The following is a 13,219-nucleotide window of genomic DNA, read 5'->3' as shown; positions in this document are numbered from 1 at the left end:
ACACCCCTACACCCATACATTCAACTACCTCCACTCACTATAACACCCCTACACCCATACATTCAACTACCTCCACTCACTATACAACACCCCTACACCCATACATTCAACTACCTCCACTCACTATAACACCCCTACACCCATACATTCAACTACCTCCACTCACTATAACACCCCTACACCCATACATTCAACTACCTCCACTCACTATAACACCCCTACACCCATACATTCAACTACCTCCACTCACTATAACACCCCTACACCCATACATTCAACTACCTCCACTCACTATACACCACCCCTACACCCATACATTCAACTACCTCCACTCACTATACACCCCTACACCCATACATTCAACTACCTCCACCCACTATACAACACCCCTACACCCATACATTCAACTACCTCCACTCACTATAACACCCCTACACCCATACATTCAACTACCTCCACTCACTATACACCACCCCTACACCCATACATTCAACTACCTCCACTCACTATAACACCCCTACACCCATACATTCAACTACCTCCACTCACTATAACACCCCTACACCCATACATTCAACTACCTCCACTCACTATAACACCCCTACACCCATACATTCACCTACCTCCACTCACTATAACACCCCTACACCCATACATTCAACTACCTCCACTCACTATCCAACACCCCTACACCCATACATTCAACTACCTCCACTCACTATACACCCCTACACCCATACATTCAACTACCTCCACTCACTATAACACCCCTACACCCATACATTCAACTACCTCCACTTACTATCCAACACCCCTACACCCATACATTCAACTACCTCCACTCACTATACACCCCTACACCCATACATTCAACTACCTCCACTCACTATAACACCCCTACACCCATACATTCAACTACCTCCACTTACTATCCAACACCCCTACACCCATACATTCAACTACCTCCACTCACTATACACCCCTACACCCATACATTCAACTACCTCCACTCACTATAACACCCCTACACCCATACATTCAACTACCTCCACTCACTATACACCCCTACACCCATACATTCAACTACCTCCACTCACTATAACACCCCTACACCCATACATTCAACTACCTCCACTTACTATCCAACACCCCTACACCCATACATTCAACTACCTCCACTCACTATACACCACCGAGACAAGAGTTCTCATAGCAGTATTAGTAGTGACAAAGAAGACAGAGACATGTGAAGCGAGGAGGAGAGATCCCGGTCAGAGAGCGGGTCAGGGGAATGTATGGGTGTCTCAGGTTCACCAGGCTGCCATGTCTCAGGTTCACCAGGCTGCCATGTCTCAGGGACACCAGGCTGCCATGTCTCAGGGACACCATGTCTCAGGTTCACCATGTCTCAGGTTCACCATGTCTCAGGGACACCAGGCTGCCATGTCTCAGGGACACCAGGCTGCCATGTCTCAGGGACACCAGGTGGAGCGATTTGATTGGCTCCTTGGAGCGGGCGGACAGGTGGATCTGATACACACACGATACACACACGTTACATAGATACACGTGTTACACACATTACACACAGATACACGCCTGTTACACACAGATACACATGTTACACACAGATACACGCATGTTACACACAGATACACGTTACACACAGATACACGCATGTTACACACAGATATACACACATGCTACACACAGATACACACACATTACACACAGATACACACACGTTACACACAGATACACAAGCTTTACACACAGATACACACACATACACACCAGTGGACGGACGAGGAGAAATGGCTCCTGCTGATTAACAGGCCAGACGGAAACAAACTACGTACCTATTGTTCATTTAAGAATGCCTTTGAACCAGAACCCTATGTGCAAAGTATTATGCCCAGGCAGCATAGAAGTGCCCTTGCCAAGTTTAGATGTGGAGTCGCACCCTGAGCCCTAGAAACCGGTAGATACACTAACACTCCAGTGGAGAGTCGTCTCTGAACACTATGCAACAGCGGCTTCATCCAATCAGAAGCCCACGCCCTACTACACTGTGAACTTTACAAGGACATTCGCTCACATCTTTATATCTCCCTCTCAAAGCACTTTGAATTATTTAATGACCTTGATGATTCAAATAAATTGTGTATAATTTTAGCCGGTAGACACTGTATCAACGAATGCGCCAAAGCCTGCCACCTCATCCTAAAAAGAAGAGTAGCTTTCATGAGTACTGGTCTATAAACTGACCCATTTCTATCCCTCTCTATTCATTTAGTCCTCATTCTCCTTTATACTGTATTTTGTATGTCCCTGTACTGTATTGTATTCTCAATTGTATGGTTGCATATGTGTAGTACTATCATGTACGCTTTATTCTATTTTGATCTGTAACTGTATTGTGTCTCACAACTCATTGTGAGTGGTCCTTAACTTTTTATTATTGCACTTTTGTATTAATGTGATGGAAATGTTTGTTAAGGAGTGACACAAAAATAAAGATCTATCTATCTATCTATCTAACTATCTATCTATCTATCTATCTATCTATCTATCTATCTATCTATCTATCTATCTATCTATCTATCGATCTATCCATTAAGGCAGGGGAGGACAGTCCTCCTCAGTTTTTGGAGAGAAGAGAGGGATTAAAATATAAATATGAATTTATTTATTAATAATTAATATTATCTTAGTTTTGTTCATAAAGCAGGTTTTCCCTATGCCGATTATTGAAATTCTAAAGCTCCAACAGTGACATCTATAACATGCAGCTGGAGGACCCATAGATATCTATGGAAGGGAGGCTAGCCTCTCTTAGGGCGGTTCTTTTCTCTTAAATCAATGTAATGCCTTTTTTCTTGCTAATTTGTGATTGGCCAAAACGCTGAAAGATTACCGCAAGGGAGGACAGTCCTCCAGCCCTGTCTGAACAGGATTCAGATATTGACATTTTGTTATTCCAATCACATTCCAGATTACAGATTTACCACAGTGAAGGCCGATTGAGTCGGTGTTGATGTCTGTGTTTATCTTCCCTGTGTCATTGGAGACTTTTTGTGTGTTCGTAGCTCCATAATATAATACATCCGAGAGTATTATGGGACATATTATACATCAAACTGTTCGTCTATTTGTCTTGATTCTAGCCACCTAAATAATCTAAGCTGACATAAATACCTTTTGTGCTAGAGCCGTCTGAACACGATGTATACCGGTAACGTTAGCTACGAGGTGCACGTCAGGCTACGGCATAGGCAGGTGCGCTGATTGGCTGGAGGCGCAAACTGTCGGAAATTCGTCCAAAACATTTCTAGAGACTGGGTCGCAACACCGGATCGGAGAAATCCACAGCCTGGCTCCTGCTTGTGTGAGAATTGATCGCTTTGCGCTGCTTATTCCTTATCCAGGTATGGATGGGTGGATGGAAAACTTTCAACTGAATGTTCATATTGTTCTGATAATTGTAGGCTATAGCAACATAAGAGTGGCAGCTTTGACAGCAACCCAAATGAGCTAATCCCATAGCTGTACCATTGCTAGCTAGTCATGAGCGAACTGTTGGATACTGCATTTGCTGTGCAACGTATTCCATTGTCCAGTTGTCATTTATTTGCCAACAAACTGTTTGAGAGCCAGCACACCTCAGTGTCCCCTAATCAAGAACATTTTTCATATATCACCTTACCTCTCCAGCACCTCACCAATATCAATTATTTTCTCTCTTTAGAGGTCAAGGTCAAGGTCAACTTTATTTATAAAGCACGTTTAAAACCAACCGAAGTTGCACCAAAGTGCTGTACAATATATAAAATAAACTAAAACAAAAACAGAATAAAGAGAGAAGAGTACAATCCATTACATCAACTATTGCTTACAATGTTTTATTGTTGTTTTGTAATATTTTATCATGAATATGATAAATAAATGCTGCATGTAGTTAAAGAAAGTGTTATTCAGTTTTTCATATGCTAAAATTTACTGTAAATCCACTTTAAAGCTGATATTTCAAATAATAACTGACTAAGGGAAAGTGCCCCCCGGCGCCCATGGGCGGTTTGCCTCTCTTCCTCCTGTCCTCCTCAGTTTTTTGAGTCACCAGCCGCCACTGATACACACACGTTACAAACAGATACACACACGTTACGTGTTACACAGGTACACACATATTACGTGTTACACACAGATACGCACGCGTTACACACAGATACACACGCGTTACACACAGATACACACGTGGGTGTGCAGGAGAGGAAGAACCTTCAGAGATCTAACACAAAGTCATGCTTGATAAGAACTGTGGTACACACACACACACGCACGCACACCCACGCACGCACACACACGCACACACACACACACCTTCAGCCTGTCCTCTCAGGTCCTCAGCTGTTCCCAGTCTGGGTGAGCCTGAGGGGATGAGACAGGTCGTCCATCTCACCTCCACCCCAAAGAACCACCTGCTCCTCCACAAACACAGCCCACCAGAACGCTGACAGACATCAGCCCGACGCACGTCAGCCTGGCCTGTCACGGACACGTCAGGAGAAAGAGCTCACAGCTGATCAAGACTTCGCCTCATACTCCTCCTTAATCTGAAATGACAGTCTGTTACACTTACCTCAAGGTCACACTGAATCTTTACGTAAAGAGGTCTTCTAATATCACATCACAGTGAATTTCATCTGAATACGACCATGGGAAGACAAAACATTACAAACTAGGACAGTTGCATTTAAACGGGTGCAGGTTTGTGGAAAGTACATTTGAATAATTTGGTTTTGATTGATTTGATAAGAAATCAGATTTTATTAACCTACTAATTCAACCAAGCATCCAAAAATTTTAAATCTCAATATTAAATGTCAATATCAAATCCACATGTAATATCATACATACCAACATGTATACTACTGTATACAATATTGCTCAACCATGTCTGCATGTCTAAATGAATGGGTCAACAGCATAACTATATGTTGATGCTGCTTCAAACCTGCTCAATAAGATGTTCCTCTAGTCTTGTGCTTTCTAAACACTGCTAAAATGGTGTCATGTCATCCCCAGCAATTACTGTGAATGGCCCAAACTGTGTTTGCTGGAGTCAATGTTTCCGACTGTTCAATTACAAAACCCAATACTCACTCACTCACTTATAAAACCCAACACTCAAGAGCAGCCTTTGAACCAAGCGCATTGTTACTGCTGCAGCAGCATAGCAGCTACTAATGGGACAAACCCACCTTGAGTATAAACTGACCTTCAGCAAACACCGACTTAGCAAATGGTGTGTGTGTGTGTGTGTGTGTGCGTAAGAGAGAAAGAGATAGAGTGTGTGTGTGTGTGTGTGTGTGTGTGAGAGAGAGAGACAAAGACAAAATGTGTTTGATTGTGTGTGTGTGTGTGTGTGTGTGTGAGAGAGAGAGAGATAGAGAGAGAGAGAGAGACAAAGACAGAATGTGTTTGATTGTGTGTGTGTGTGTGTGTGTGTGTGTGTGTGTGTGTGTGTGTGTGTGTGTGTGTGTGTGAGTGAGAGTGAAAGGGCGTGAGTGTGTGTGTGTTTGTGTGTGTGTGTGTGTGTGAGTGAGAGTGAAAGGGTGTGAGTGTGTGTGTGTGTGTGTGTGTGTGTGTGAGTGAGAGTGAAAGGGTGTGAGTGTGTGTGTGTTTGTGTGTGTGTGTGTGAGTGAGAGTGAAAGGGTGTGAGTGTGTGTGTGTGTGTTTGTGTGTGCGAGACAGATTGTCTGAAAGGAAGAATGAGAAAACAAAGGAGACGAGGCAGCATGCTGCTGTGTTCAGTAGGTGAGAGTCTCATTCCCTCCCGCCCTCATCCTCCTGTCTGCTCATCCCAAACCCTCCCCCCGCCCTCATCCTCCTGTCTGCTCATCCCAAACCCTCCCCCCGCCCTCATCCTCCTGTCTGCTCATCCCAAACCCTCCCCCCGACCTCATCCTCCTGTCTGCTCATCCCAAACCCTCCCCCCGCCCTCATCCTCCTGTCTGCTCATCCCAAACACTCCCCCCGCCCTCATCCTCCTGTCTGCTCATCCCAAACCCTCCCCCCGCCCTCATCCTCCTGTCTGCTCATCCCAAACCCTCCCCCCGCCCTCATCCTCCTGTCTGCTCATCCCAAACACTCCCCCCGCCCTCATCCTCCTGTCTGCTCAATCCTCCCCCCGTCCTCATCCTCCTGTCTGCTCATCCCAAACCCTCCCCCCGACCTCATCCTCCTGTCTGCTCATCCCAAACCCTCCCCCCGCCCTCATCCTCCTGTCTGCTCATCCCAAACACTCCCCCCGCCCTCATCCTCCTGTCTGCTCAATCCTCCCCCCGTCCTCATCCTCCTGTCTGCTCATCCCAAACCCTCCCCCCGACCTCATCCTCCTGTCTGCTCATCCCAAACCCTCCCCCCGCCCTCATCCTCCTGTCTGCTCATCCCAAACCCTCCCCCCGCCCTCATCCTCCTGTCTGCTCAATCCTCCCCCCGTCCTCATCCTCCTGTCTGCTCATCCCAAACACTCCCCCGCTGATCAGTCTCCTGCAGGGAGGACCACAGGGCTGGACAACTGAGGACGCCTGACTTCAGTCAAACCCGGAGAGCTGTTTTCTACTTCAGTACACAGAGTGAAACCTGGAGAGCTGTTTTCTACTTCAGTACACAGAGTGAAACCTGGAGAGCTGTTTTCTACTTCAGTCCATGTTCCAGATGTGAAGAGTCTTCAGACTTTACTCATTGCAAGTCAGGCGTAGTCAGTTAGCCATCTTAGTAGAACACCCCCTGCTCCACCCACAGACTCACCCTGGTGGAAATCCCTCCAGTAGACATGAGCTCCCTGACATTCCACAAATAGGGAGCTACAGCAGAGCGCACACACACACGCACACACACTCTCTCACACACATGTGCACACACATGCACACAAACTCTCAGACATGCGCACGCACACACGTACACACACACACACTCTCTCTCACACACACACACACACTCTCTCTCTCACACATGCGCACACACACACACTCTCACACGCGCACACACACAGACAAGATAAATCATAACACCACCCAGTTACTCAACTATTTTAGAGGCCTTCAACCCCCCGCTAACCACTGCATTTGTTCCATTACCGCCAATAAGCACCTAATGAGGAACTCGTATGGTATAAAGATACATACCGTAGCATCCTCCAATCACAGCCCAGCATGCAGTTAATACACAGACACACACTCTCTCTCTCTCACACACACACACAGACAAGGTAAATCATAACACACAGTTAGAAAACTATTTTAGAGAGGCCTTCAACTCCCGCCCCCCACTACTCCACTTGTTCCATTACCGCCAATAAGCACCTAATGAGGGACTCGTATGGTATAAAGATAGACAGTAGAATCCTAATGAGGGACTCGTATGGTATAAAGATAGACAGTAGCATCCTAATGAGGACTCGTATGGTATAAAGATAGACAGTAGCATCCTAATGAGAGACTCGTATGGTATAAAGATAGACAGTAGAATCCTAATGAGGGACTCGTATGGTATAAAGATAGACAGTAGCATCCTAATGAGGACTCGTATGGTATAAAGATAGACAGTAGCATCCTAATGAGGGACTCGTATGGTATAAAGATAGACAGTAGCATCCTAATGAGAGACTCGTATGGTATAAAGATAGACAGTAGCATCCTAATGAGGGACTCGTATGGTATAAAGATAGACAGTAGAATCCTAATGAGGGACTCGTATGGTATAAAGATAGACAGTAGCATCCTAATGAGGACTCGTATGGTATAAAGATAGACAGTAGCATCCTAATGAGGGACTCGTATGGTATAAAGATAGACAGTAGCATCCTAATGAGGGACTCGTATGGTATAAAGATAGACAGTAGCATCCTAATGAGGGACTCGTATGGTATAAAGATAGACAGTAGCATCCTAATGAGGGACTCGTATGGTATAAAGATAGACAGTAGCATCCTAATGAGGACTCGTATGGTATAAAGATAGACAGTAGCATCCTAATGAGGACTCGTATGGTATAAAGATAGACAGTAGCATCCTAATGAGGGACTCGTATGGTACTGTATAAAGATAGACAGTAGCATCCTAATGAGGGACTCGTATGGTATAAAGATAGACAGTAGCATCCTAATGAGGGACTCGTATGGTATAAATATAGACAGTAGCATCCTAATGAGGGACTCGTATGGTATAAAGATAGACAGTAGCATCCTAATGAGGACCCGTATGGTGTAAAGATAGACAGTAGCATCCTAATGAGGACTCGTATGGTATAAAGATAGACAGTAGCATCCTAATGAGGACTCGTATGGTATAAAGATAGACAGTAGCATCCTAATGAGGGACTCGTATGGTATAAAGATAGACAGTAGCATCCTAATGAGGACTCGTATGGTATAAAGATAGACAGTAGCATCCTAATGAGGACTCGTATGGTATAAAGATAGACAGTAGCATCCTAATGAGGGACTCGTATGGTATAAAGATAGACAGTAGCATCCTAATGAGGGACTCGTATGGTATAAAGATAGACAGTAGCATCCTAATGAGGGACTCGTATGGTATAAAGATAGACAGTAGCATCCTAATGAGGGACTCGTATGGTATAAAGATAGACAGTAGCATCCTAATGAGGGACTCGTACAGTATAAAGATAGACAGTAGCATCCAGCAGCAGGTGTTGCCACACACAGCAAGCCGATCAGCACACACTGAACTGTCTCATCAGCCCTGTTTACCTGCTCTGGTTTTGGTAACATGTTTTCCTGGTCTGGTTTTGGTAACATGTTTTCCTAGTCTGGTTTTGGTAACATGTTTTCCTGCTCTGGTTTTGGTAACATGTTTTCCTGGTCTGGTTTTGGTAACATGTTTTCCTGGTCTGGTTTTGGTAACATGTTTTCCTGCTCTGGTTTTGGTAACATGTTTTCCTGGTCTGGTTTTGGTAACATGTTTTCCTGCTCTGGTTTTGGTAACATGTTTTCCTGGTCTGGTTTTGGTAACATGTTTTCCTGCTCTGGTTTTGGTAACATGTTTTCCTGGTCTGGTTTTGGTAACATGTGTTCCTGGTCTGGTTTTGGTAACATGTTTACCTGGTCTGGTTTTGGTAACATGTGTTCCTGGTCTGGTTTTGGTAACATGTTTTCCTGGTCTGGTTTTGGTAACGTGTTCCTGGTCTGGTTTTGGTAACATGTTTTCCTGGTCTGGTTTTGGTAACGTGTTCCTGGTCTGGTTTTGGTAACATGTTTTCCTGGTCTGGTTTTAGTAACATGTTTTCCTGGTCTGGTTTTGGTAACATGTTTACCTGGTCTGGTTTTGGTAACATGTTTTCCTGGTCTGGTTTTGGTAACATGTTTACCTGGTCTGGTTTTCGTAACATGTTTTCCTGGTTTTGTACTTGTATAGTCATAGTCAATTTATTTTTTACACGCATACTAATTACAACTGTTTAGGTTGCCCAAAGCGTGGGTTCCAAGGAGGAGAAAACATTGAAACATTGGCCGTGTCCAAAATGCCTGCTACTTGCTATATAGCAGGTGAGAAGTAGCATGCTACTTCAAAAATGTGCCTGCTACCTCTCGCCTGCTATTCTCGACTGGTACCTCGCCTGCTATATTGTCGAAAAAAACGGCGAAAAACGTAGCAAAGTCCAGAGCATGCTATTCCGGATGTTACGTCACTGTTCAGCGAAATTTTCAGGACAGCTGTCATGGCCGACGCCAGTAAGCAGTGCATTAGCATTGTTAAGTACCTGCCATCAAATCACGATTCCGTGAAATATCGTTTATAAAAATTCTTTCTTTATCCAGGCATCTTAGTTTTATCAGTTTCATTATAGCGGAGCAGGTTATATTTGCTGGTATGTTGTATTTATTCTGTTCACAACTTCGCGATCAGCCAGGCTACAGAGCTCCAGGAACCCCTATACCAAGCAGAGCTGGATCACATTGTGGCCGGCCCAGAGTCCTCTGCTACGGCTACGGTTTCTGGAGCTCTGTAGCCTGGCTGTACGATTGCGAACTTGTGCACAAAATAAATACCACATACGAGCAAATATGACCTGCTCCGCTATAATGAAACTGTTAAAACTAAGATGCCTGGATAAATAAATATTTTTTAAAAACTATATATTTGACAATATAACCAGAATATAAACTAACCACAGGTTCGAGGTCTGGGTAACTGAACGCCTTTTTCGCCTCAGCGTAACGACGTAACCCACGCATTCCCGTCACCTGACTCGAGTACTGTAGCTTGCTACATTTTTCTCGCCTGCTATATTGTTTTCTTGGAGTAGTAGGTACATATAGCAGGTAGCAGGCATTTCAGACACAGCCATTGAGCAACATTAGACAGACAAGATACCGACATTAAAACTGTACAACAACAAACAGGCGAGGGGATAGGAACAAAAGGGACCACAAAAACACAATCAACACAGAGGACATCTCAGTAGTCTAGCAGCCGACAGAAGTGAGACTTCAGCTCTCTTTTGAATGTTCCAAGATCAGGGGCAGATCTAATGTCCATTGTATGGTTTTGTAAACATGTGTCCTGGTCTGGTGTTAAGAACTTAACAAATTTTCCTCAACAAGGTAGTAGTAGTAGAAATCACATTGTTGTTGTTAAGTAACAAGTATGGCTCATAAGTAATTTTATAGCAGAAAATGGCTGTATATACTGTGAATGTGTGTGTCTGTATCCATGGCGTGCGTTAATGGGTCTCATACACGCATGGCCTGAGGAGCTTTGTGTGTCATACCTGTAGTGTCTGCGCTCATGTGTCCACATAACATTTGTGTTTGAACAGACGGGAGGACTTGAGCTTACTGAGCAGGGAGACGGGACAGACGGGAGGACTTGAGCTTACTGAGCAGGGAAACGGGAGAACAGACGGGAGGACTTGAGCTTACTGAGCAGGGAGACGGGACAGACGGGAGGACTTGAGCTTACTGAGCAGGGAAACGGGAGAACAGACGGGAGGACTTGAGCTTACTGAGCAGGGAAACGGGAGAACAGACGGGAGGACTTGAGCTTACTGAGCAGGGAGACGGGAGGACTTGAGCTTACTGAGCAGGGAAACGGGAGGACTTGAGCTTACTGAGCAGGGAGACGGGAGAACAGACGGGAGGACTTGAGCTTACTGAGCAGGGAAACGGGAGAACAGACGGGAGGACTTGAGCTTACTGAGCAGGGAGACGGGAGAACAGACGGGAGGACTTGAGCTTACTGAGCAGGGAGACGGGAGAACAGACGGGAGGACTTGAGCTTACTGAGCAGGGAGACGGGAGCCTCGGTCTGGGGGTTCCCTCCCCTGTGGTTGTGTCTCAGGCTCTGGGCGGGCGGTACTGGTTTGTAGGACTGGCCTGTGGCCCGGTACATGGCCTGGACCCACAGCATGCGGTCCTGCTCATCATCGCTGGCGAGCACCACCAGGTCCCCCTCCTTGACGGCACTGAAGAACACTCGACCCCCCTGCAGCCCTGCGGAGAGAACAGGTCAGAAAACATGGTGGCCACGCCTGGTTAGCTTACGAACAAGTTTGATCTGTTTTATCACTGGCTAAATAAAACATTTAGACAACAAAAAGAGTGAATGGATGATTGATTGATTGAAAATACAAATGGTACATAAACTATACATTACAAGACACTGACTGAACCCTTTAAGACTCAGAGGTCAGCCAGTACACCTCTGACACTGGGCCTCTAAACACATCATGGAGTCACATTATAGAAGTATGGATTCACAGTGAGAGATCCACATTTACACACACATTAATCAGAATCATGCAGTCTCTTGGAGAGTAAAACGGTGCTACGGTTGGGTAGATGGAGGAGATCATTACATTGGCTCAGAGCAGTCCACCCTGTGCTATATAAAGGGTTAGGGTTAGGATTCTAGTACCGGGCTGGGGTTAGGGTTGTAGTACCGGCCTGGGGCTAGGGTTAGGGTTCTAGTACCGGGCTGGGGCTGGGAGTAGTCCACGGTGTATCCCTCCAGCTGCATCAGCTCCTGAGGCTCAGACTTCTTCTCCCTGTAGCTGCACATGGCGAAGGTGTACTGGCTCACCTGCAACAGCACAGCCAGTCAGGACGCTGCACACATACAGCTCACCCATTTACACATGCAGCCCAATGCACAGCCCGTCAGGACGCTGCAGCATCCATTTACACATGCAGCCCAATGCACAGCCCGTCAGGACGCTGCAGCACATACCAGCTCATCCATTCACACATGCAGCCCAATGCACAGCTAGGACATTAGGAGGGATCGTTCAGCAGCTTGTTTCTCTTTTCAAATATTGACTTTCTAATAATCTTCAGTCAGAAAAAAACTTGGAAAGAGGTAGTATTAGGTATTATTAGGTAATAACCAAATGCAGACTATAATAAAAAAAAAAAAAAAAAAGTAGGCCTGAGATGAATAAAACAAAAATATAGGCCTAGTATACTTTCTTGAGAAAGTGACATACAGGTATTTGTTCTGCCAGCAAAAGTGGCTGTAAACATACAATTTCAAAGAATAAAAATAAGACTTTTAGGTATAAGAAATAGATTACATTCTAACAAAACCATATTGGGGTTAATAAATATTTACCTGGACAAGAACAAAATATCGTCTTTTCCAACGTTTCCATACTCGCTGTCCCAACGCATAAAGATACCTGAAAGAAGATGAATAATATGAAAAAGTTGTTTCTTTAATGAAAATAATAACCATACAACTAGCTAAAGGACGTGACATCAGCTCTACACGTTCTAGAGATAGTTCTTCAGGCAGAACTAGCTCTACACGTTCTAGAGATAGTTCTTCAGGCAGAACTAGCTCTACACGTTCTAGAGAATCAGAATCAAAATCAGAATACGTTTATTGCCATTGTACTTTTACATACATTTTTTTCCGACACAGTGGTGCTTACAACAAAACAACAATGGCCAGGTACAAGGACAGGACAGGACAGGACAGTGCATGACAGGGCTTGTAAAGTGCTTCTTAAGGAAGAACATATCTAATGCATTACACAAAGAAATCAATAGATTTCAGTGTAACTTTCTGAGGACCTCCTGGCTGTTCTAGGGAAGGGCCCGCATTCAAAGCCTCGGGGAGGATCCTCCATCTGGGCCGTTCACACGAGCTGTGTTCACATGCGCCAAGACTCAAGAGAAATCATTCACTTCTGA

General features: G+C 44.9%; 1 protein-coding gene across 1 annotated transcript in view; it reads right to left on the bottom strand.

The window, feature by feature from the left end:
* Positions 1 to 13,219, bottom strand: part of cadps2 (Ca++-dependent secretion activator 2) — a 404,172-nt gene that overhangs the window by 190,771 nt on the left and 200,182 nt on the right. Inside the window, exons 9-11 of the mRNA XM_084453028.1 lie at positions 12,636 to 12,702; positions 11,999 to 12,107; positions 11,309 to 11,518 (exon numbers count right to left, since the gene is read on the bottom strand). Of these exons, the coding sequence (XP_084309154.1) occupies positions 11,309 to 11,518; positions 11,999 to 12,107; positions 12,636 to 12,702 (386 nt within the window). The remainder of the gene's footprint in view (positions 1 to 11,308; positions 11,519 to 11,998; positions 12,108 to 12,635; positions 12,703 to 13,219) is intronic.

Source organism: Borostomias antarcticus, assembly GCF_949987555.1.
Source record: "Borostomias antarcticus genome assembly, chromosome: 18".
In the NCBI taxonomy this organism is placed as follows: domain Eukaryota; kingdom Metazoa; phylum Chordata; class Actinopteri; order Stomiiformes; family Stomiidae; genus Borostomias; species Borostomias antarcticus.
This window is presented reverse-complemented; position numbering and strand designations above follow the sequence as displayed.